The 22,895-nt window shown below is 39.3% G+C and overlaps 1 protein-coding gene across 4 annotated transcripts in view; it reads left to right on the forward strand.

Annotated features, from left to right (window-relative positions):
• The window catches only part of RNF145 (ring finger protein 145), a 45,885-nt gene that overhangs the window by 4,222 nt on the left and 18,768 nt on the right, over positions 1-22,895 (forward strand). For all 4 annotated transcript variants that reach the window (XM_057411910.1, XM_057411912.1, XM_057411909.1 and 1 more), the window contains exons 2-4: positions 5,120-5,333; positions 16,136-16,244; positions 21,975-22,066. In XM_057411910.1, coding sequence (XP_057267893.1) covers positions 5,150-5,333; positions 16,136-16,244; positions 21,975-22,066 — 385 coding nt within the window. In that variant the 5' untranslated portion in view covers positions 5,120-5,149. The remainder of the gene's footprint in view (positions 1-5,119; positions 5,334-16,135; positions 16,245-21,974; positions 22,067-22,895) is intronic.

Raw genomic sequence — 22,895 nt, forward strand, 5'->3', positions numbered from 1 at the left:
CTTTCCTTGCTGCTGACTGCATGGAAAGGAGCTGTTTTGATGGCTCCATGACTCACATACTCTCTGGAGTTCTAGGGGATTTTTTGATACAGACTCACACAGGGAAATTGTTTTCTAAGTGCGTAACTGATAGACCTTTTTATCCTGTTCCTTCCCTTTTATTCTCTTTGTTTTCTCCCTCCCAAACTGATGATACAAAGATCTACATCTCTGAAGAATGGGATTCTTCTGTACTTCAGATTCCTTTAAATTTGCTTCCAAGAGCAGGACAGGTGTATAGAAGGAAGGGCTCTGGGAAGTACATGAATCCAGCCCACCTGATAGGTCTAATTTTAGTTTTTGAACTGTGATGCTGAACTTTTCTGTAGTTACAGGTAGGAGTTATATATTTTGGGTTGAATTTATTTTTTTTTTTCTTTTTCACCCTCTTTAAGATCTGTCTACCAAAGTTTATCCTATAGGAAAATAAAAAGCTTTAGCTAGGGCATTTTCAGTTTCAGAATGTATCACTGAAAAATAATTCCAAGTGGAAACTGGATTACAGATCAAAGTCTGCTGGGTAACAAAGTACTCAGAATTTCGTAGATGTGAGGAACAGAAATTGAAATTGTCTCTTTTGGTTTCTAGTCGGTCTTACCAAGTATTTTAGGTTCCAGTCCTGTAGGAGAATGAGCACTTTGTTCACAGATGTTAGGCTGAAAGTTGCAGAATCAAGTCCTGTTTTGAAGTTCTTATCCTGACTGGAATTTCTGCATCTTTACATGGTGATTTTTGCTGATCATAATATTAGAATAACTCTTAAATTTGCAGATATTCCAGTGTATTTCTGTAACTAGTAAATAACTTTACAAGTAATGCTTTTCTTAATGTAGAAACTCTAGTCTGTTAATGTAATTTTGCACCTGCTTGGATAAATGGATGCAGATTTTGTGCAGCCTCTTGTACTGCTTTAGCAGTGAGTATTTTCTGCCTGTGATGCAATAGATTTCTATTTATGTTGGTGCATAAACAACAGTTACGCTGGTTTAAGTGGCATAATTCACAGCTTCAGCTGAAATGGTAACATTTTATGTAATGACAAATCCTCAGAAAGAAAATTTTGTTAAAAGGAAAACGTGTGTTATCGTTGAGGTTTTGGGTTGTTTTTCCTCTGAGTTTACTGCTAATCTGTTTTGCTAATGGAATGAGCTGGGACAGGCTTATGGTGGTTTTAGGCAAACATATACATATATATATACACACACTTATAAATATTTTGCTTTGCCACTTCTGCTGTTTAATCAGAAGTATCGTTTTGACAAAAAGGCTATGTCAGGTAAGGGAGGGATTTTTGTAAAGGTTGTTAAAACCAAAAATGTTTCTATGAACAATCAGCTATAATGGGACGTTTTTAAAAGGTGATTTTGGTCAAATAGCACAACTATGCTAGCATTCACACGGGATGTGAAGCCTGAAGTTCTTTGTTCTGGTTTTGGCTGGGGTAGAGTTAATTTTTTTCTAGTAGCTGATGCAGTGCTGTGCTTTAGATGTAGTCTAAGAATAATGTTGGTAACATAGAGTCATGGAATAGTTAGGGTTGGAAAGGACCTTAACATCATCTAGTTCCAACCCTCCTGCCATGGGCGGGGCACCTCACACTAAACCATGTCAGCCAAGGTGTTGGACATACTGATGTTTTAGTAGCTGCTGTGTAGTGCTTGCCCTGCTCAAGGACTTTTCAGTCTCTCATGCCCTGCCAGTAAGCAGGGGCACAAGAAGTGAGGAATGACCAGAGACAGGACAGCAGACCTGAACTACACCAAGGGATATTCCATACTGTAGCCCATCGTGCTCAGTATAGAAACTGGGGGGAGTTGGCCAGGAGCAGTTGTATTGTGCATCACTTGTCTGTCTTGGGTTTTGGCTTTTCTTCCCCCCCTCTTTTCATTACAGTTACTATATTTTAGTACATTTTAGTACATACACATTAAAATGTTCTTGTCTCAACCCTGGGTTTTACTTTTTTTTTCTGATTCTGCTCCCCATTCTACTGGGGGGGAGGGAGTGCAAGTGAGCAACCAGCTCCATGGTATTCAGTTGGCAGCTGAGGTTAACAAAGACATTCTTCCTAAGACTTTTCTTTCTCTTATCCTGATCTGGAACAGGTAGATGTTTGAAAACATGGGAAGCATTTTTGAAACTCAAATAAGTGGCTTCCCACTCCTGCTCTTAAGTGCATTTTTTAGCTACGTACAGCAGTGACCTATTTTTTCCTAACGTCTGAGCATCCGGCAACTCCTGTCATCATCATTTATCTACAGGTTTTAGAGGTTTGATGTTGTGGTGGGTTTTTTGGGTTTTGTTTGTTTTTATACCAATCAAAATAATGTATTGTGAGAGCTCTTTACAATATAATGAGCTTAGAGCAATGGACTTTGTTGCTTGCCTGTACTGTGTTCTGTTAGAACTTGGCAGCAATTACAACCGAGGCTTTATTTAACACATCCGCATTTCTAGTGGAGTTAATTTTAAAGGGTTCCTTATTTGTATTGGATGCTTTGTCAGTCAGTGACAGAATATGCTGCAGTGGCTGCTTCTTATGGCCTATCCATTGTGACATAATGTGGTTTTCAGAATTTGTTTTGCTTTTAACAGGATTTGAAATTTGGTTGGCTTTATTAGATACATAAATGCTGTCCCTTCCAGTTCTCTTCCATTCTCAAGTATGTGCTTGTGAATTTGGGAGGTAACATTTTTCAGCCTAATTTGGATGTGCTGAACCTCAATTACCTTTCAGTATTAGAAGTTGTCCGTAGTATTCTGCTTTTGGAGTAATTAAGGAAAGTGAAAATTTCCTTCTTGTCCTACATGTTTGGTTGTTGTTGATGACTGGAAAAGGTTTGACAGTTACGAGAATGTATTTTGAGATTAGGTGCTGCCTGTCACTTTTCATGGGTATTCTATGACAGAGTGAAAACCTGTAAGTCAGTTCCCACCCACCCTGAGCCCTAACAAAAAAACAGGAGGTAGCTGAATTTCAAAGTTTTAATGAGTTTGCAAACTTGGCAAACCCAAAGATTTTTGAGGATGCCAGGACATTCAAAACATTTGTATATGAGCTGTTTAAACTCTGTGCTGAGCATAGGCTTGTAGTTCAGTACTCAGCCTGACAAAACAGTGTATACGATCTCTGTAGCTCCCAGCTTTTGTTTGTACAATACCATACGTCTAAACTCCCATCTTTTATTCACACTAAATGATGAATGCGAGTATTCTGTAGTCGCTGCTTGGCAGTGGTATTGGTTGGTCATTCTGAATGTATGTAGTCTCTGGCTGACCCTTTGATTAGTTTTGGGAAGCACTGTGGAATGCTGGTACTGTGTGGGATGTCCGATGTAGTGGGGACGCACTTCCTCTGTGAGAGGAAGGAAGTGCTGTCTTTAGGGTTTATAGAGCTGTTGCAAGAGCTCCAAAAAAGTGCATTTACGTAACTTGAAAGGTTAGACTGTGGACTAAAAAATGATAAGCAGCAGCCCTGTAACCTGTGGTTTACTGAGCCAGATCTCAGTTTTGATCTGTCCTGACTTCCTGAGCTGAATTAATTTTACATCATCATGCCTTGGTAAGTGTCAGTGTGGCCTTAGGTGTGCACATGGTCAGTTTATGGTGTCATCTTGCCCATAGCAACACAAATAAAACTTCACATGAGGATACTGCATGGGTGTCCCTGTACAAGAAGGAAGATTTTTGGTTTTGTTTCTGTCTGCTAGCATGGTTTCATTTCATGCTGAACTTCCACATTGGCTTGATAGTGTAGAACTTGTATAACTGCAAAAGCTTTTAGAACTTACACAAGGACAATATGAATAAAGTAATTTAAAACTTTATTTTAAAAGTGTGTTTCCAAGTGCAGATTTTTCTATTTCTTTAGTCAGGTTGCAGTTCTCTCCAGTTGTCCCCCTAATAATTGGGATCAGGAGCCTTCTTTTAACTCTCATTTCACTGAGGGAGTGATTGTGCTGAAAGTAGTTGTTTTTACTTGTTTGAAAGGCTGCTTGTGGGTAAAAACTTGCTGGATCATCCCCACCTTGGCCCTGAATACTTCAACTGCACTTCTGTAGTAGAATGTATATAATTGGTGGCTTCCAACTACTGCCTGGGGTGAATTCTTTTCCTAGGGTGGGAAGGTGGCATGTGGCAAGAACAGCACATTTCATTTAGGAACAACTGTCAGTCTCAGCTGAAAGCAGTGCCCTGACAGGATGTGGAAACTGATCCTTTTGCTCTTCAGAATGGTCCTGTTGGTGACTAGATCTCTTTAGAGATGCTGTTGTGGACCAGCATTTTTTTCCTGTTAAAAAAAAAAAAAAAAGGTGGCACCCTTCATTGTCTTACATCATCTATCTTCTTTGATAGCAAGCTTCAAAAGTAAATTACCTTCTAGTACTGTGGAGTGAGGAGATGGTCTTTTGTTTGTATAAATTATGTCAAAATGAGTATCATTGTTGCATTGTTGGTCCTAATCTTTAAAACATGCAGCCCTCAAATTCCATAAATATATTAGCTAGATGTTAATGAATGCTGTAAATTATTTTTTGAAAGCTTAGATATTGGGAAATTATTTATTTTAGTTTGCACTGAGGAAGTGAAGCTGAAATGTTTTAAGAACTCTTTAGTTAGTGGTTATTTCATTTGAGAGGCATAAAGTTAAGCTAAGTAGAGGTAGCATCTGAATTTTATTGGCGTTTGCTTTCTAAGGCTTATCGGGTATTTGCTTTTTAAAGCTTATTGTGTTCATGTTTATGTAATACCTAATACATTGGTGCCTTTCGGCTGAGGTTTTGAATGCAAAATTATTGCAAATAAGAATGAAGGTTTATTCAGTATATACCCTTTGACCATGTTAATGAAATTAATCTCCCCTCATGTTATAGTATTACCATGGAAAAATTGCTAGCAAATTGACCTTTATATAGCAAAAATAGAAGTTGTCCTGTCTGGATTTGAATTTAACTCAGTTGATTCATTCAGTCATTTGTGGACACACAGGAAAACCCCATTCATATGATCACAAAGCCTAATAGCTGTTTGTACAGTGAGATTGATCTGATTACTCTTCTCTCTCTTGTGCTATTTACAGTCTGCTGCCAGTTCACGTAAAGGGAAGAGAATGGCTGCAAAGGAGAAGCTGGAGGCAGTGTTAAATGTGGCCCTAAGGGTCCCAAGCATCATGCTGTTGGATGTCTTGTACAGATGGGATGTCAGCTCATTCTTCCAGCAGATCCAAAGAAGTAGCCTGCACAACAACCCTCTCTTCCAGTACAAGTACTTGGCCCTTAATATGCATTATGTGGGTAAGTGTACATGTGTTTGAGAGAAAACACTGCTGTAGTAAATACCAGTTTGCTTACTACAAGAATTTTAAGAACTTGGTAATAGTGTGATAATATATTGATTACAACAAATAGCATGATGATATGTTCATTACAATTCTGCTTGAGTCTGTTTATATTAGCTGTAAAAATCCTGTCTAAGGTCTTTTACTCAACTTTGATGTTTAGCCTTGATAATGTAAATAGTGTCTGGAAACAGGATCTGTGCCCTGAAAGAATAGCACAGTGACTTTGGCCAGTATCTGATGAGACAGCTGCTGTGAAATGCTGTGCAGGCAAGAAGTATTGTAATTTATATCACTGTCATCAAACAAGAGATTAGGGAAAAGGTTGCCTGGTTTGGACTGTGATCACAGCACCAGAAGGTTCTCTTTCACTGCTGCATGGGTACAGCTCTTCAGTTTAGAACTATATGAACTGTACATATGCTGTGAGTGGATTAGAGCAGGTAACAAGTCCTTGTGTTGGAGATAAATGGATGAAATTACTAGCACAGCTCAGGGAGCTGAGATTTGAACCGTGGCCAGCAAGTCTAGCTCTGGAATGCTAGACATCTGATTTTGGGAGATGAAAGGGTTGATGTTCTGGGACCTGCTTTCCAGGTGTGTATGTGATTCATCTGCACATGGGGTTAATTAGGGATTGGATCCAGGCTGTTGAGGTTGATAGCCACTGACATCTGCATGAGTACTGCCTAGCTTGGAGAGAAACGGCTAGCATATAATTTTCCCACTCTGCGGTGTTTCTTCCTTGTAGATGGCTCTGGAGGATAAAGATGTACTGGAGTCAGGTAAAGAAAACACCCTTTACTTAAGGAGTTGGAGGACTGTGGTTTTGAAGTGGTCTGTCCAGGTTGGCATGTGACTCTTTATTCTGGAAATTATTTACTGCCATTAAAAACGCATGGGGCTTTCTTTGCTATGGCTCCACTTCCTCATGGTGGAATAGAAGTGTACTTCTAGTGCAAAAAGCTGGTGTTGCAGTTCTGTGCCGTTTTCATACGTTTGTGGAGAGAATACTTGTTTGTTGCTGGTGTGTACGACACAAGACTGTGATGGGCTGCCTTTCTCATGTGCTTGTAGGTCCATAAGTATCTTCTAGAAATCAGTTTATCAGCTCAGTTTCTAGCACAGCACTAACAGGTGTGCAGTAGGCTGTCAAGATGCCAGTGGTAATTTCCAGCTGTGACAGAACCCCTCTTTATAGCCAGTTGACAACCTTGTCCTCCCTTAATTCCATTGAGATAATGACTCTCTCTATAGCACTTTTGATGGGTGTATTGTTAATAAAGTATTTCTCACCTGGATGCTATTTTAGTACTAAACCAGTGGATTCTGACTTTGTGCTCCTCATATAAGTGGTGCTTTTGTGCTGGTACACAATCAACAGTTGTTTCACTTTTTGCTTTTACGATATTGGGTGTCTGTACTTTTACTGCTCCAACTGATCAAGAAGGGCTTCTAAATCATCAAACAAGTTACCTGTTTTAAAATATTTTCAGGCAATTCTTCGTGACAAAACTTTGCTAGTGTTTTTAAAATGAAGTTGATTCATTATGGTTCCCTGGGTGTTGAGGTGGTTTTAAGCTGCGTCAGTGTGAGGCTGGGATAAATCAATTTGCATGCCTACACATGATTTTATATAGATTTAATTGTGTCAGGTTACAGTATAACCTTAATTAAAATGACATCAAAATATATAAATTTGATTTGTAATGAAAACAAAGTACTTTTTCATGAGTTTGGGAAATCAAGCTTCTTTGAAGATATACTGAGGGAAAATAACTGCCAGTATGTAATTTAATAACAATTTACCATGGATATGTTTCAACATGCTAGTCTGTTTTATTTAGGAGAAAAAAATGCTCTGTTCGTATTTGCAGTTATATAACATAGTATCATCAAGTGCCCTTTGCAATATCAAACAATCATTGAATTTCTTATATAGGCAGTGTAAGATACCATATCACAGAAGTGCTTCTAGCACCTTAGGAAATTGGGTGCATCTATCTTGGGCAGATGCTCAAGGTACGATTTGATTAGAGACCCATAAAAATCAATAAACCGTACCAAGTTTGATATAGCGAACCATTTCCTGGAACTAAGGATACAAAGTTGGAAATCTGCTCAGCACGAGGGGTTACCAGGGATATCTTTTCTGTTTAAATGCACTTATTTTCTTCCATCCATTTGACTTAAAGTTTGGAAAGCCAGTTGTTTTTGTTAAGCAAGTATGATTCACATTCCAGCCAGCAGTACTGGGAATATAATAAAAGCCTCTAGGATGCAATTTGTCGTTTGATACAGCTTTTCCCTTTCATATCTTTTCATGAAACAGACCTTATCTACTTCAGTGAGGAGAAACTATTCAGTGCTGGTAACCACTCAGCCATGGGTTCAACTGCATGAAATTTAACTTAATACGTATAAAGCAAAGCAAACTACAGGTAGAGCATGCAGTAAATTGCAAGCAGTGTGCTGTATTACCAGATAGAATTCTGCTAGTTGGTATGCTGTTACCAGGTAGAAGGATCTGGGGGGAAAGCAGCTTAGAAAGCAAATGAACTTCTTTGTCCACAGCTGCTAAAGGTATAATGTGGTTTCATTAAGATTTCAGTAAAATAATTTTGTATAAATTTAGAATAGCCTCTGCTTCAGGAAAGATCTGTGCTAACTAAAATGCCTTTTATGTCAAACCTCTGTGTAGGGTAGACCAGCCCATTCTACTGCCAGACTTGAGTGTTTTCTTCTGTGCTGTAGAGTGGCTCTGAGAAGACAGGTTTTTTGTTTGGTTGGTTGTTTTGGGGATTTGTTTTTTTTTTTTTTTCCATTCTTTTGATGAGGAAGGTGGAAACAGTTGAAACCACGTAATTTCCTCCTGTGAAGGGCAAAGCAATGCTATTTGTACTAATTGGTAAACACTCTGGGCTAGATGGGAAGAGTCACAAGCTTAACCTGTAATCATAGTCAGATTTAGAATTTAAGTCACTGTCAAGCTAGAGGCACAGAATTGCACTAAATTCGTAGTGTTTTCCTACCTAAGAATAAAAATAAGAGCGGTTTATCTTGAATTATATTCCTTGTCATTACACAAACAAAAAAGGAATTTTCAGTGAAAAAAGTGAGGGGCTATTTAAAGACTTGGACTAGGTGTAAGGCGTGTCATCTTTCACAACTCTGTTCTTGAGCTGTGAGGTTAATACCTTAGTTGCTTGGTCACATCACTTGCTGGGTGTGAAGTACTTATTATGAATGCTGCCTTTATATAGGGGGGGGTCAGGGAGGAGAAACCTGAGCTTATTGCCACTGTGTTTGCTATTTGTTCTCTGCTTCAGTCTGCTCATTTTTCTTTAAGCTCTTGTACATTAATTAGAATTTTGGTTTTTCTGGGATGCCTTTTCTCTTAAAAGGAAAGATATAGTACTCTGATACAAACACAGTAAGAAGTGCCATGTGAAGCTTCAGTGCGAGAATAAAGAAGCAGTCACAGTTCATTCCAGAAGCAAATTTTCCAAAACTGTGAGGATGCATGACTAGATGTGTAAATGCAGTTAATGCATATAAAGATGAGAGAGATACTGCTCGGATTCAGCATCTTTGGGTTTGCTCTGCCGTGTCTTCTATCTTCCTCTTGCCAACATGTTTAGATAAATGGTTACCAGGACTATTTTCTGAGAGTTACTATATTAAACTGCAGCTATTTTTAATCAAATGCAATTTTATGACATGGAGTTGGTCTCCATTTCTTAAAAAAATACTTTCTATGTCTTCATATTCTCTTCTTGGATAAAATGCAGTGTATACTGCAGTTGGTAGACGCAGAATTGGGTAGGGATTCCGCAGTGCTTAAAACACAGTGTACCCTTTCTTTCCTCTTTCCAACTCTAGGAGCTGCCATTTCATGTACTGCTGCCTTAGTGTCATAGCTTTTACTAAACAGCTTTCTCAGCATATGGATACTTGCAGGTAACTTTTCTGTATTAAGCTGGTATCTCTCCTTGGCAACCTCCATCACTTTTTTTTAAAAGCCAATAGTGGCTTGCTTGAAAGGAGGCACTTAAATGCTGAGGTTCAGTGGACTCTGAGTACCAGTCTCATGGCAACATGGCAATTTGTGTATGCAATTTAGAGTACATTGTGACATGTTTTTATGGTTCCGCTTCCGTGTTCTTTTCCAGAGCTCTTCAAGTTCTCCATGTCTGTAATTGGGGCCCAGAATTCTCATCATTAGGTATGCTATGTTACAGGAACACTCCCTGAATCATGTGGCAGAACTAGAAGTCCATTTGATTTGTTTAGAGAATACTGCAAATCTCTGTAAGGAGCTCAGTTCTTAGATTATTTATACTTTAAAGTGCCCGATCTGTTATGCATTTAAAAATTCAAGAAACAGCTGTTGGGACATGACAGTACCACAGTAATGAGTAAATTGTTTTGTTGGCATTATTTTCACTGAGATGTGCAGATGTTGGTAACAGGATTTCTGAGCTCTGTTTATAGTTGCCTGGTGCCATGACTGGGTAAACACTAATTTCCTTGTGTGTAAGTGTGTTTAGATGTGTGCTTTCTCAGTTCAGAACTGATTTTTCAATGTTTTCTGAAGGGCACATTAGTTCAAAGTGTAGAACTACTTGGAGTAACATTTATTCGATCAGCTATAGCTGAGGGGGAGGGTAAGGAAGAGCTGTACCTTGGCATCACCATGCAAAAACATCACTCCCCCAAAATGATATACATGTTAAGACCTACTATGCTTATGCTGTCTTGAACAGGTATCTGTTGGCAGTGATGAGACAAGCTAGATGAAAGCTACCCTTTATGGTGGGGTAATACTAATGCCTCGGTGGCTGCTTGAGACTGAGAACACTTAATGCTCTCTGAATGGCTTATTTCTATGTTGATTTCAGTGGAGTGAATTTTGCATGAGCTGTGTGTTGGAGCCACCTCCGATGTAGGAGAGGTCATTTTGCCCGGTGGTAGACATTCTGCATGACGTTGCCTTTTGTAACAGAGCAGATGAAGAATTAGTCTCACTCTCAGAAGGACAGCATAGCTGTCCCAGTTAATTCAGAATACTGCCTTTAGCTGACTCATTCTGCAAAGGATGCTTAGTATGAATTGAGGATGTACAAGAGCTTTTTGTCTCTTTGTTTTACGCGACTTAAAAATAACTGGCAGTTAGGGTTCTTTCTAGGCTTTAGCTGCCCTCTGATGAATAGGCCACAGAATCTTCCTAGTAACATCTGCATTGTGTCTTTTAACTAAAGTGAGCTCTAAAGTGAATCTCTTAATAATCATCTGCTTTCAGGACAGATGATTTAGACAAACAATACATTAAATCTCTGTGAAAATTCTTGTGTGACTAGTCTGGTGACTGGTTATACTGAGAATTAAACACACTGAAAATAAAGGTGCCAGTTGTTGTTTTAGTACTTCTACCATATCAAATAGTCTTTCAGAAGTCTGTCCTGTGTTATTGGTATTTTCATGTTGTGGCCAGATAGTTGTCTGAATTAACTGAAATAAGGACAGCCAAAGGTTAGGCTGAGATGGAATGGCTCAGGCATGCATTCATCCTGCACGGAGACAGGAGTTTTGGTGGTATTCTGTGAATGACGACTTGCTGCTTCACAGCAAGTTGCTTTGCAAGTTCCTGTAAGCTGGACCCTTTACCCTTTTAAGATATGGGTGAGTCGGAAGTTAGGGCCTGCCAAATTAATTTCCTGGTAGAATCCAAATTACTGTGCTCTTACTTTCTGGCACTCCAGGAGATGGTGTGGTTTTATTAAGAAATGTTATAAACTCTTTCATGTGCAGAGTTCTCATTTTTAGACTAAACCTGCAGGAAACTGAGTAATAATGTGAAGTGGACACAAGGAAACTGTAATCATGCAAATGAGCACTAAAATGTTTCATAAAGAGGATGGGTTGCAACTTTGATCATGCTCCAGAAGCCTCCATTGTTTGCAGGATGTCAATAAAACTCAGACACCTGAATCTGCAAAGAGGTAATACGGGGTGAGAGGAGCTGGGAAACACCTTGGTGGTACATACATGGAGAGAGATTGCTGAAAAGCAGTCTGAGTTGCTGCTTACAGTAACAGTGAGTATTGCACAGTGAGAGGTTTTCATGTAGCTGAATCAACAAGTTGTAAATGAAGTCATGAGCTAGTTAATACATGTGTTCTAGCATGTTTAGCTTAACTTTTGTACTTATTATTGTGTTTACAGTATAGCCCATATGAAGGCAGGCTGAGAAAGTTTGGGCTGTTCAGCCTGAAGAAGAGAAGCTGCGTGAAGACCTCATAGCAGCCTTCCCGTATCTGAAGGGGGCCTAAGAGGGTACTGGAGAGGGACCTTTTGTCAGGGACTGCAGTGATAGGACAAGGGGTAATGGGTTTAAACTTAAAAGAGGGGAAGTTCAGGTTTGATATAAGGAAGAAGTTCTTTCCTGTGAAGGTGGTGAGGCACTCGAACAGGTTACCCAAAGAAGTGGTAAATGCCCCATCCCTGGCAGTGTTTGAGGCCAGGCTGGACAGAGCCTTGGGCGACATGGTCTAGTGTGAGTTGTCCCTGCCCAAGGCAGGGTGTTGGAACTGGATGGTCTTGGTATCCTTTCTAGCCCAAACCATTCTGTGCTTCTGTGATTCACAGTTTATTCAGTGGGGCCTAAATCTGTAACATCTTACACGAAAGGCACTAGAAGTTCTTTGTGTCCTGGTGCTCTTGAATAGGTACTGTGTGTGGGGGCTGTATATTTGTAAGGTTGGCAGAATGTCTTCTGTTGGGCTCCTTATAGCTTGAAGCATAATGGTACAGTTCTGTTTATTGGTGGCCTGGCATTAGGGCACTATGACTGTATTCAGGAAGGAGTTTATTCTCTCTTGTCTGTATCTTTTTATAATATCCGTTAGAATGGTTTCTTTACTGGGGCAGGAATTGGGCTTCACTGAGCCTGCTCTGCTTACACTTGAGCAGAAACGTACTTGGTGAGTCAAAAGGGACAATACACCAAGTCCCAAGAACAAAAATAGCAAGTGCAGCCTAAATCAAGAGAGGGGAGTGCTTATTGTAGGTGCAGAGCTCAAAAAGCTTTGGATGGAAGTGGGCGTTAGTTACTGTTAACCCACGTCTGAAGGCTACCCAAAAGCATGACTGTTTCTCAGACTGTCAAGAGTGTGTGTGGAGGATCTCTCCAGAGGGATGTATGTTCTCAACATCATGTTTTTTCCTGACAGAGGAAGTGCAAATGAAAACAGAATGTAATGATTTAGATGAGAAAGCCACTGTGAAAAATTTCATTTCCCGGTCTTTTTTTTTTTTTTTTTCTTTAAGTAGAATCTTATACCATACCCTAATTACATCATTTGTTTGGGCAAGAACAAAGGGAATAGACTATTACTGCTGGTATGTCTGATTTGAGCTTTTGTCTTCCTTTTAGGCAATGAGATAGTTTGGTAATGAATTATTTGCCTTCTTTTTTGGCAGAAGTGTTGTCGACAAAAATGAGGTTGGAACCACTTTGGGAATAGGGCCTCTGCAGCAAAAATGCAAATGTTGCAGTATGAAGTATGTTGAAATCTCTCTCTTCAAGTCACAAGAGAGAATTGTAAATAAGAGTGAAAGGGAACTACTTCAAATGTCTCTCACTCTCCCTCTCTTCAAAATCCAACAATTAGAGCAAACGACTGCTTCAAAGCGAACATTTAAATTCCAGCCCAAACTCAGGAACAGTGGAACTCATTGCTCAAGCCTCTGCAGTAACCTTGGCTGTCTTGTGCTGCCTCCCTGTGCAGTGTTATAACCATCTGTGCTGTTTGGAAGCCCTCTGTTTTAAAGGCACAGATGTGACAGTAATCTTGTCATTGTGTGATCTGTATTTAGACCTTGTTTTTCACTACTTCAGTGAATTCTTATGTATTTTAGTTCACTTCTGAAATACTCATGTGTAACGTGGCTGTGTTGGAGTGCAGTTACTGCCCTCTAAAATGTCTTCCTTTTACAGTAAAAAGTACATCATCATGTGGCCAAGGAGCACAGTTTCATGTGATAGAATAAGGTAAAGAACATGGCAGAGCTTAAATGCAGATGCAGTAAACAGGTATTCTTAGACTATTTATAGAGTACTAGAGGAATAAAGGACTGCATAATAAACTCCATTTAATTCTCTGAAGGTGAGTCATGGGCTACAGTGAGAAGGAAAGATTTAGAGATTTGACTCAAGTGCTGGAATGATACATGGTTGTGCCACGTGGGTTGTTCCCAGAGAGAATTGTCCCTAAGTAAGCAATCAAGGGAAGGTGGTGAGTACAGCAGAGATGAGGTGTTAAGAATGTCTGCAGATGGTGTGAGAGCTGCTGGAGCTGGTTTGTGATGCTGTGGTGTGGTGCCAATTAGTTAAATGTCTTCATGGAGGTTCTGCTGAGGAGTTCCTCCTCTTGTCATTTGTGTATTTGGTAGAAGGAAGGTGGTGAACAAAGAGGATGAATATGATAAGACACATGTGTTTGCTAAGAAAACTGATGATGTAGAACATCTGTGTTGTATTAGCTAAAGCGTGCTACTCCATATAAAACAGTTACTAGAAGGAAACTTGTACTGTTGTGTTTCAGGCCCCTTCAGAAAGCTCAAAATAAAAATCACAGAGCTGAAGAATAGTTTGGGTTGGAAGAGACCTCTAAAGGTCATCTAGGCCAGCCCCTCTGCAATGAGCAGGGATATCTTCAATTAGATCTGATTGCTCAGAGCCCAGTCCAGCCTGACCTTGATGGTTTCCAGGGATGGGGCATCCACCCCTGTCTGGACAACCTGTGCCAGTTCTTCACCAACCTCACTGTAAAAAATTTCTTCCTTTTGTCTAGTCTGAATCTACCCTCTTAGTTTGAAACCATTATCACTTGCCCTGTTGATACTGGTCCCATTAAAAAGTCTGTCTCCATCTTTCTTAAGCCCCTTTAAGTACTGAAAGGCAGCAATAAGGTCTTCTCAAAGTCTTGTCCAGGCTGAGGAACCCCAAATCTCCCAGGCTTCCCTCATAGGAGAGGCGTTCTATCCCTCTGATCACTTTTGTAAATGATCACATGGATACTGTACAGGAATTAGTGATTGTGACTTGTATGATACTTCATTCTAATCAAAGAAACTATCCGTTGGTTTAGGATACACCTTTTAAAAAGCTCAGATACGCAGCTTGTCACACAGACTTTATGAAAGTACTTGAAAAAATCTTCTTTAATGCTAAACATGTATGTTGTATATTTGTATTTTTAAAAAGGTAGGTAAACAGGATTGCTTTGTCTATATCACTCCTGTGATTTGTCATATCCGAAATGATCTTTGCTTGGCATCCTGTGGGTCTGATGCCTTTTCTAGGAGCATGTTGTGAGTTACCACCTTGAAGACCTGACTGTTGATGGAATTTTAGAGGTGGCTTCTTGAGGATGACAGCCTTGAAATACTTCTGCATAAATACCAACTGACTCTAAAATCTTTTTCAACTATTGGAACATACTGTGTTCTCAAGCTGGTTGTTGCACTACTTATGAGTGCTTCATGTAGAGTTACATTATTTTTTAAGTTTTTTTTTTAAAGCTTCAAGTATAAATTAACTCCCTTAAAAACACTGTGCTTAGTGTTGCTGAATAGAGGGATGAAAGTCTAAAGGTAATGTGACTAGTATAGCTCTAAGTGTCATGGTAAGTTCTTCTGTAGTGTTTTGTTCTTAGCTGCAGGGAAGCTGTTAGCTGTTGCAGTTGTTTTGTTGTTTGTGGTGGGTTTTTTTCCCCTAAATGGATTTCAGTGCCAGATATGTAAGCTGACCTTCAGAAAACATGTAGAGACCTGCAGAAGGGTGCACTGCGTTGTGAGGGAGAGGTTAGAAATGGTGATTACTCAGGGCACCACGTGCTGGGTTTTTGACCTGCAGTCTGTCTGGGAAAAAAGATGGACATGTACCACTCACTTGTGAACTTCAAAGTAGTGCTTTAAGTATCCTAATGAAAGCAGGTATGAAAAAAAAACACGGGAATACTGCTTGTGGGAGAGGCTGCTGAGCACCCAGGCTGTGGTCTTGGAGAGTAAAGCTGTATCTGCATCGAGTCTTTTTCCAGTCTTATTAAATGCTGACAAGAAGTGAAAGAGCTGCCAGTGTAAATGCCTGCAAATCCTGGGCTGTGCCAAGTCCTGTCCTAGATTTATGCAACACTGAAAGCTTGAATGTGCTTTAATATTACTAGTATGGAGAATAGCACTTGTGTCCTCATCTCTAATTACGGGTCTTTAACCCATGAAGATACAGGGAAGAATTAAAAGGTATAATGCTCATCAGCATGGAAAAGTGTTCTGTGTGTCCTTTGCTGCAAGAAAAGGATTTTTACATCAATTGAGTTTGTTGGATAGGCTTTTTTCCCTGCTACACTGAAACTTGCTTGCACTTGGAAGAAGAGGGAGACTTAGGCCTGTTTTCCAGTTGTTACGTAGGTTATATTAATTAAATCTCTTTAAAATACTGTGGATCAAGTCTGCTTCTTGACCTCTAGATGTGGTTTTACAGAAGCTGGCAAAGCTATTTCTATTCAGGAGGAAATAAAAGAAAAGGTGGTGGTCTTTCTGTGTTTTGATGACAGAAAAATGTAGGTACAAGAATTTTAAAACCAAATAAATATAAAGGTGGTTAAAGAAATCTGAATGAGTGTTAAGTCGTATTTTAAGAAATTTGGGGTTAGGTAGCATTTTTTGAAATTTCAACTCTGCTTTTTGTTACAGGTTACATCTTAAGTGTTGTGCTCCTAACCTTACCAAGACAACACCTGGTTCAGCTTTACCTGTACTTTTTGACTGCACTGCTGCTTTATGCTGGGCACCAAATTTCCCGGTAAGAATAAATTGATTAATTTTGATAGTTTGGGGATTAGGAAAATAACTGATATTTTGTTAATATCTGATATAAATGGGGTAGGTCTGTTTTTGTGGAGGCCTTTTTTTCTCTGCCAGACGCATAAATACGTCTTGCTGTTCTTTGTCTTGAAAAAATTTATGGAAATAAATATGCAGTCAGATAGCTCTGGTGTATTTTCATTGACTTAAGTCATTTGTAGCTACTTTTCTGTGGGGTATAATGTCCACTCATCTGGGAAGAGAAAGGATTTACCACAAGATTAAATCTGGCCTCTGATGTACTAATCTGAGTTAGTCAGTGGTTCAACTAACATGCTTTCAACACTGCAGCGTTTTGCAAGTGGACAGGATGTTACTTTTAGTTTCCTGGCCCCTAGGATAAAAGCAAATAGTGATATGGAAGATCATAAAAGTAAAGTAATAGTGGAGTTTATTCTTCAATTCATCTTTGTTTGTGTAATATGTTTTACAATGAAAACAAAGACAGGTGTTGTGGATCTAAAACACAGAGCAAGAGAGTGGAGGACTCCAGGCTGGGCAAGACAAGGCCTTCCTCATTTGTTTGTCTGCAGCTAAATCTGTTGAAAGCCAGTGTAAACTCTTACTGACAGATGCTTAATTGGAACCAACGAGTGCCATCATATTAAGGGCTTTACATGGGAAGTTTTGAAAATACAAACTTGAGCCTGCCGTAGTTTGGTGCCTGCCCATGGGAAACACTTAAAAAGTGGTTTTGATTGAAGCGATAAGTTTGTTGTTTCTTCGTCAAAATTGTTGTTTCAAAGCATTTTCAGGACTTTCTTTCTTAGTATATTGCTCTTCAGGGGAGTGTTAATGAAGGTTTTGTGGCGACTTGGCATGTCACTGTTATGGCTGTCAGAGTTGCAGTTAATGATTTCCTGAATGGATGAAGGTGCAGTAGGGGAATTATGGGCTCTTATTGCCTGGGTAGGAAGGAAAGAGGATTTTTTATCACCCTCAGGAGAGTCCTGAGTTTTTATAGATATAGTTTGGGGGTGTTTCTTATAGGGTTGAAGGCTTACTTATTGAAAAAGCAACCTAAACATTACTTAAGAACTTGTGTTGAAATAAAGCTGGTAACAAATTCCAGTCAGATACAGGGCTTTGGTCCAGAGGATTTACCCTCTAGAGATCTTTATGCTATTCTGGATTTTTAAATTTTTTGAGAGAGAGATGATATGGATTTTGGTTGATCCATTATGGGCTAGCACTGTGTTTGTGTTTTTAATAACTTTTTTCTTTGTGTTTCTGTGTAATGTGAGTTGTGACTTCTGTGCTTTGTGAAGTTTGAGACTTTTACAGGCTTTCTTGAAACATGTTAGATAATTATTGCTTGGACTATTTGGCATATTCTTGCTAAGCTTTTTCTATTTGATATTTCTGGAGCGAGTTAATAAAGACTTCAATTAAATCTTGCATCAACAGGCACCAAAAAATACATTTAATTAAAAGATGTCTTGGATTCAAATAGTACAGCAGTATTCCCTAGCTATTTTGCAAAGCAAATGTAGTTGCTAACACTTCTGAGTGAGCTTACCAATTCCATAGACATAACCTAGACTTGGTTTGCAAGAGGTTCTCAGCATCAGCCTTTGCACAGTGTGGGGAGTGACGGTTGCGTTAGATTTTCAAAAGAATGTTTGAATCCCATTAGTTTTAATGTTGAAAATAGTGAAGTGTAACACACAAAAACAATGCTAATGGAGCTACTCCTTTTATTGCCAAAGCTACCCAATTCCCCCTGATGTTTTCATTTAGCAGACTGATCATAACAAGACATACAGTAGTCACATGTGCAAACTGTTCCTGAATGCGTTTTGTTAATAACTGTGTTTAGAGCTGAAAACTTCCAGTTGGATTCCTTGCAAGCACTACCAATTGGGATGCTATTTAAGACAGATGAAGAGGTCTTATATTGAGGCCAGTTTGGTTAGTGCAGATTATAGAACCAGACCAGAATCAGCTGGCACTTGTGACTCTGCAGTGTCCTGGAAATTCTGAGCTGTTGAAAGACTTCAGCTTTCAGTGCTTTTTTTTCCACCCCAGAAATAGCGTGCGGTTCAGCTGCAAGTCTGGGAATAAGAAGATCTGAATTTTACAGTTAAGCTCTGACTTCAGATTTCCAGGTCTGTGTGACCTTGACAAGTCCCCTGATTTCTTAAGTGTTTGTTTCCTTATCTGCAAGACTGAGAATTAACTCAGTGTGTAAAGACTGGTTAGCTAATGTTTGTGAAGGCTTGGAGAGTTTGAGAAGATGCTACATTTGTATGTAGTGTGTTAACCTGGCAATTTGGAGATAATACACCATCTGTTTATGGAAAAAGAAGAAGTCAGCTTTAAAAGCCAAAATCCTGCTGCTCCTGACAAGGAAAATGGATGCTGGTTTTAGCTGATGTGTAGCTGTACAAACGACTTGCTTAAAAGGATCACATTTCCCCACTTCGAGCAATAAAACTTGGGGAAATAAACAATGCAGTTATGCAGAAAAGAAACAATGCAATTAATTATGCTAAAGAAAGGGAAAAAAAAAGAATCTGCATCATGGTGTTATTTCAAGTTTTGTAGTTTTGTTTTGATTGTATTCCAAGTGTCGAGTCTCATACAGCTGAGAATGAGAGGGGGGGAGCAGGAACCTCAATTGTTTCTTACAGATAATCTTAAAATACACTTAATTTTGAGGTTGTCTTGGACATTTAAAACTTATGAGAGTGTGTTTGATGTTGACTGCAGAGATTAATCAGCCAAAGTAAACGTCAGCTATATGAGTCAATTAGGTCAGATAACCATCGTGCTTTATGTCAGTCAATTACAAAGCATATTTTTAACAACATGAGACCTTTCTGCACTTTCAGTAACAAAAAAATGGTTGTGTGTGAAGCACTGTATCTCTTCACCTTTTTAGAGCAATGTTAGTCTGGTTGTGCATGAGTTTATGTTAACAGTCCAGCAGTTTGATTATATGAAGCTGTCAGTGCATTGCCTGCAGAATGAATAGCTGGCAATCTGATCCAAGTTTTATACTTATATCCTAATTTTCTAAAATAGTAATGTTTCAGTCATTTCATTAACTTGTAAATAATGATTTTGGCATTCTTGTTTTCTTACGCTGCTGCAGTAGAGTGAACAATTCTCTAATGTAAAAGCTGCAGCTTAATACAGCTTTAGTTGATCAAAATTGAGTGCAGGCGCTTGCTCTTCTCAGCATCTTGTATGGCACTGCAGCTGTTCGAGGCATCTTCTGATTGGTGTCTGTGCCAAAAGATCATTGTGTTTGTACTGGTAATAAGAGAATCACTGCTTTGACTTCCTTTATTCAGACACCATCTACAAATACTGTTTAAAAAAAATTAGGAGGCCTTCAAACACTGCTTCTCCAAGTTGGTAAGCCTAAAACTCAATTAGTGAGAGTTACTTAAAGAATTAAGACAAGTACAGACCTCTGTGCAGGTGACTGATTCAGCTAGAGAATGACAAGACATGTAGCTTGAAGGAATTTGGGTAATCTCCAGGCACATTCCCGGTGTTGAAGAAGCAACTGTAAGTGCAGCTTTGTTGATGTGTCTTTGCTAAGTTGTGTAAGGTCATCTTGCTACAGTTGGTAATGCTGGATGATTTTGTAACCTGTTTCTTAACAGATAGAGAAGAAACTTCATGTCTTCACTGCTTTCCTTCTAGCAGTTTACAAACAGCCGCTGTTTTCACCCTAAATTTGAGGATGGAGCATAATACTGCTAATCCAGCCATCTTCAGCATGTTGCAAATGGTGTTACTGTTTTCTCCCTTTGTAACTCTGATTATTGTGTTTGTTGGTATGCTTTCAGTGCTGAACCCAGCACATTCAGGAAGTGCTTTCTGCAGGTTCATGTGAAATAAATAAAAATACTAAAATAATCATAGAATAGTTAGGGTTGGAAAGGACCTTAAGATCATCAAGTTCCAACCCCCCTGCCATGGGCAGGGACACCTCACACTAAACCGTATCACCCAAGGCCTCGTCCAACCTGGTCTTGAAATCAACTTTGTTCCAAAGATTACATCTGTACAGATGGTGGAAGGGAGAAAAAACCCTTGTGCTTAGCTACGCCTCGATAATAAGGGGAAAGTTCTATCTAGAATCAGTTGTTTTAAGTGGCTTTTCAATCCTCATGTGTTTTTAATTATAGGTTACAGTCTAAAGAACCCATTTCAACATACCTCGCATATACTATGACACTTGAAAAGCTACAGTGAGTAGGAAGGCTGTCAGCTATGAAGAACAGGCTTTGAAGTGTTTGTTTTAGTACTTTGAGATTTATGTCTTCAATTCCAGAGATTTTTTGCAAATGAAAATGTGAATACCTTAACTAGAAGGGTATATTTCCACACTTCTGGGGAGAAATGAATGCTGCTAGGAGCCCTGAGTTGAATCTTTTTCTTCACTGAATTCAAAAGAGCAATTCTTGTATTGGTTGTGGTTTCCGGTACTGTTTGCCTCACATTGACTGCATCTGTTCCCAGCCAGTGTGGCTTGCCTCACTAATACAAATAAATAAATAATAAATGAAATACCGTGTCCCTTGAGCAAACAAAGTCTGCTACCTCCATGCAGGATCTGATCAAGTGTGTACACATAAGTGCCTGGACAATATCGGCCAGATTGGAGCACAGGCTTAGTTGTGCTGCTGCTGGCAGAATTGGTCGTGTAGTAGTAAGGGTGGAGCAGCAGCTGTCCTAGGAGTGGAGAAGGAAGGGTCACAGGGCAAGGCAGAAAAAGGGTCTGGAGTATTGGATCATGATGCAAAGGTTCACGAGTATTTCCTGCTGTGTTGTGGCAGGGCGTTAAGGAGCCGCTGGACAATTACTACGGTCCTCTTCCAGGATCTCCTTCTGAAAGTGTAGAATGCTTGATCCTACTGTGAAGTTCATGTTTGAGTTATATTGCTGTTAGATATGTTAGCCTGCTTGAAGGCAGAGCTGATGGGTAATCACCAAGAGCAGAAAAATGCCCAGTGTCTTTAGGTTCTTTGGTTGCCTGAGCTCACACAGCTTCTGAGAGAAATTACAAATACCCTGTCAGATTTTCAGACTACCTTCCTGTGTCTGTCAGTTTGAGGGTATCTGGTTTGTCCCTCAGGTTTCCCAGGATAGAGCTAAACTTTTAAATTATGTTGGGTAAAAGGATTATGTAGCAACTCTGTTCCTGACTCTAGTCTATGACTGTCACCTTTCCTTCATACCTGTTTTTTAATTCGTTGCAAAGAGGTTGTTAGGTGCAAAATACAATAAGCATGAAATTGGAAGTCCTGTCTGTCAAGCTCGAGTTAATTTTTTTTTGTTAACGTGGAGCTGGTGGGAAAAGCAGTTATTATTTGGAAGAAAAACACTTAATAAGGGTACTTCAAAATGGAATGGTGCTTAAGAGGCTTTGTCAATAAGCGATTTCAGGCGTGCTCTGAAGAACAGCTTGGATATCCCAAAGGATTTTTGCAGCTATGCTAGTGAGTCTAATTACAGCTAATACTTGTCTCACTTAAGGATCTGACTGAGGCATGACTTACACCAGTGAGGCTGCTGCCAGTAGTGTTAATATTGCTATGTGTAATTTAGTTGACTGTAGCATACACTGAAACTGTGTATGTATAGAATGAATAAATTGCTTCTTGTCTGATCGGATGGATCTTAATAGCATTTGGTTTGGTTTTTTTAGGGATTATGTGAGGAGCGAATTGGAATCAGGATATGAAGGGCCAATGTACTTGGAACCTCTCTCTATGAATCGCTTCATGACTGCTTTAGTAGGTAAGTGCTCTAAATATCTGTGATGCAGGAGAGAGTTCTGCCTAATTCTCTTCATTGAAACTTATGCACATTTTACGTCTTGGTTTCAAATCTCTCATCGCTTTTAGTAGCTGTGTTTGCCATTAATATGCAAGAAGCATGGGAAGCTAGGTGTATCCTGCCTGGCTTTTTCTATGACACTGATTTAGCAATGCTCTTGTACTTGCAGCATTGAAGTATTTTCTAGGTCTGTTTGTCATGCTGTGCCCCTACATTCTTAGACACGCCATCTGATTCAGGATGACTAGATTGTCTGTAATAATCTTTAGGTGCAAAGTACTGTAGACATTTCAATAACTTATATATATAGGGCTTTTGTCAATGAAAGTGTTGTATAAGTATTCTTCATTTGCCTTATAGGTGAGCACTGTCATTCTCACAAAAAACCTGCTGATACATATTTGTGGGTATCTGCACGCAACTACAGTAAGGAGTAACAAGTCAAAACTACATTTAAATTGTGTTTGATTAATGGCAAAGATGACTTCTCTAACTAAAAATCCTAAATAAATCCCAAAGAACTGGATTTTCTAGACTGTTTACTTACCCTCTGAACTTTCACAGGAAGAGACTAAATTCAGTGTTAGGGTTGCTATACCACACCATATGTTCTACTGAGAGAATATTGGAATACACACATACTCCATTTGTGTTTTAAAATTAAGCCTGAGAAAAGCTTGGAAGAAAAATCTTACTGAGAGGAATTAAGGAAGATCTATGGATTTCATCAGATTATTGACAGATTTAGTCAGCCATGTATGGTTGGCAAAACTTATCTGCTTTCTGTTTA

The sequence above is a fragment of the Pezoporus wallicus genome, unplaced genomic scaffold (genome assembly GCF_028554395.1).
Source record: "Pezoporus wallicus isolate ANWC-B61680 ecotype Strahan unplaced genomic scaffold, APGP_CSIRO_Pwel_v1 contig_6354, whole genome shotgun sequence".
NCBI lineage: Eukaryota > Metazoa > Chordata > Aves > Psittaciformes > Psittacidae > Pezoporus > Pezoporus wallicus.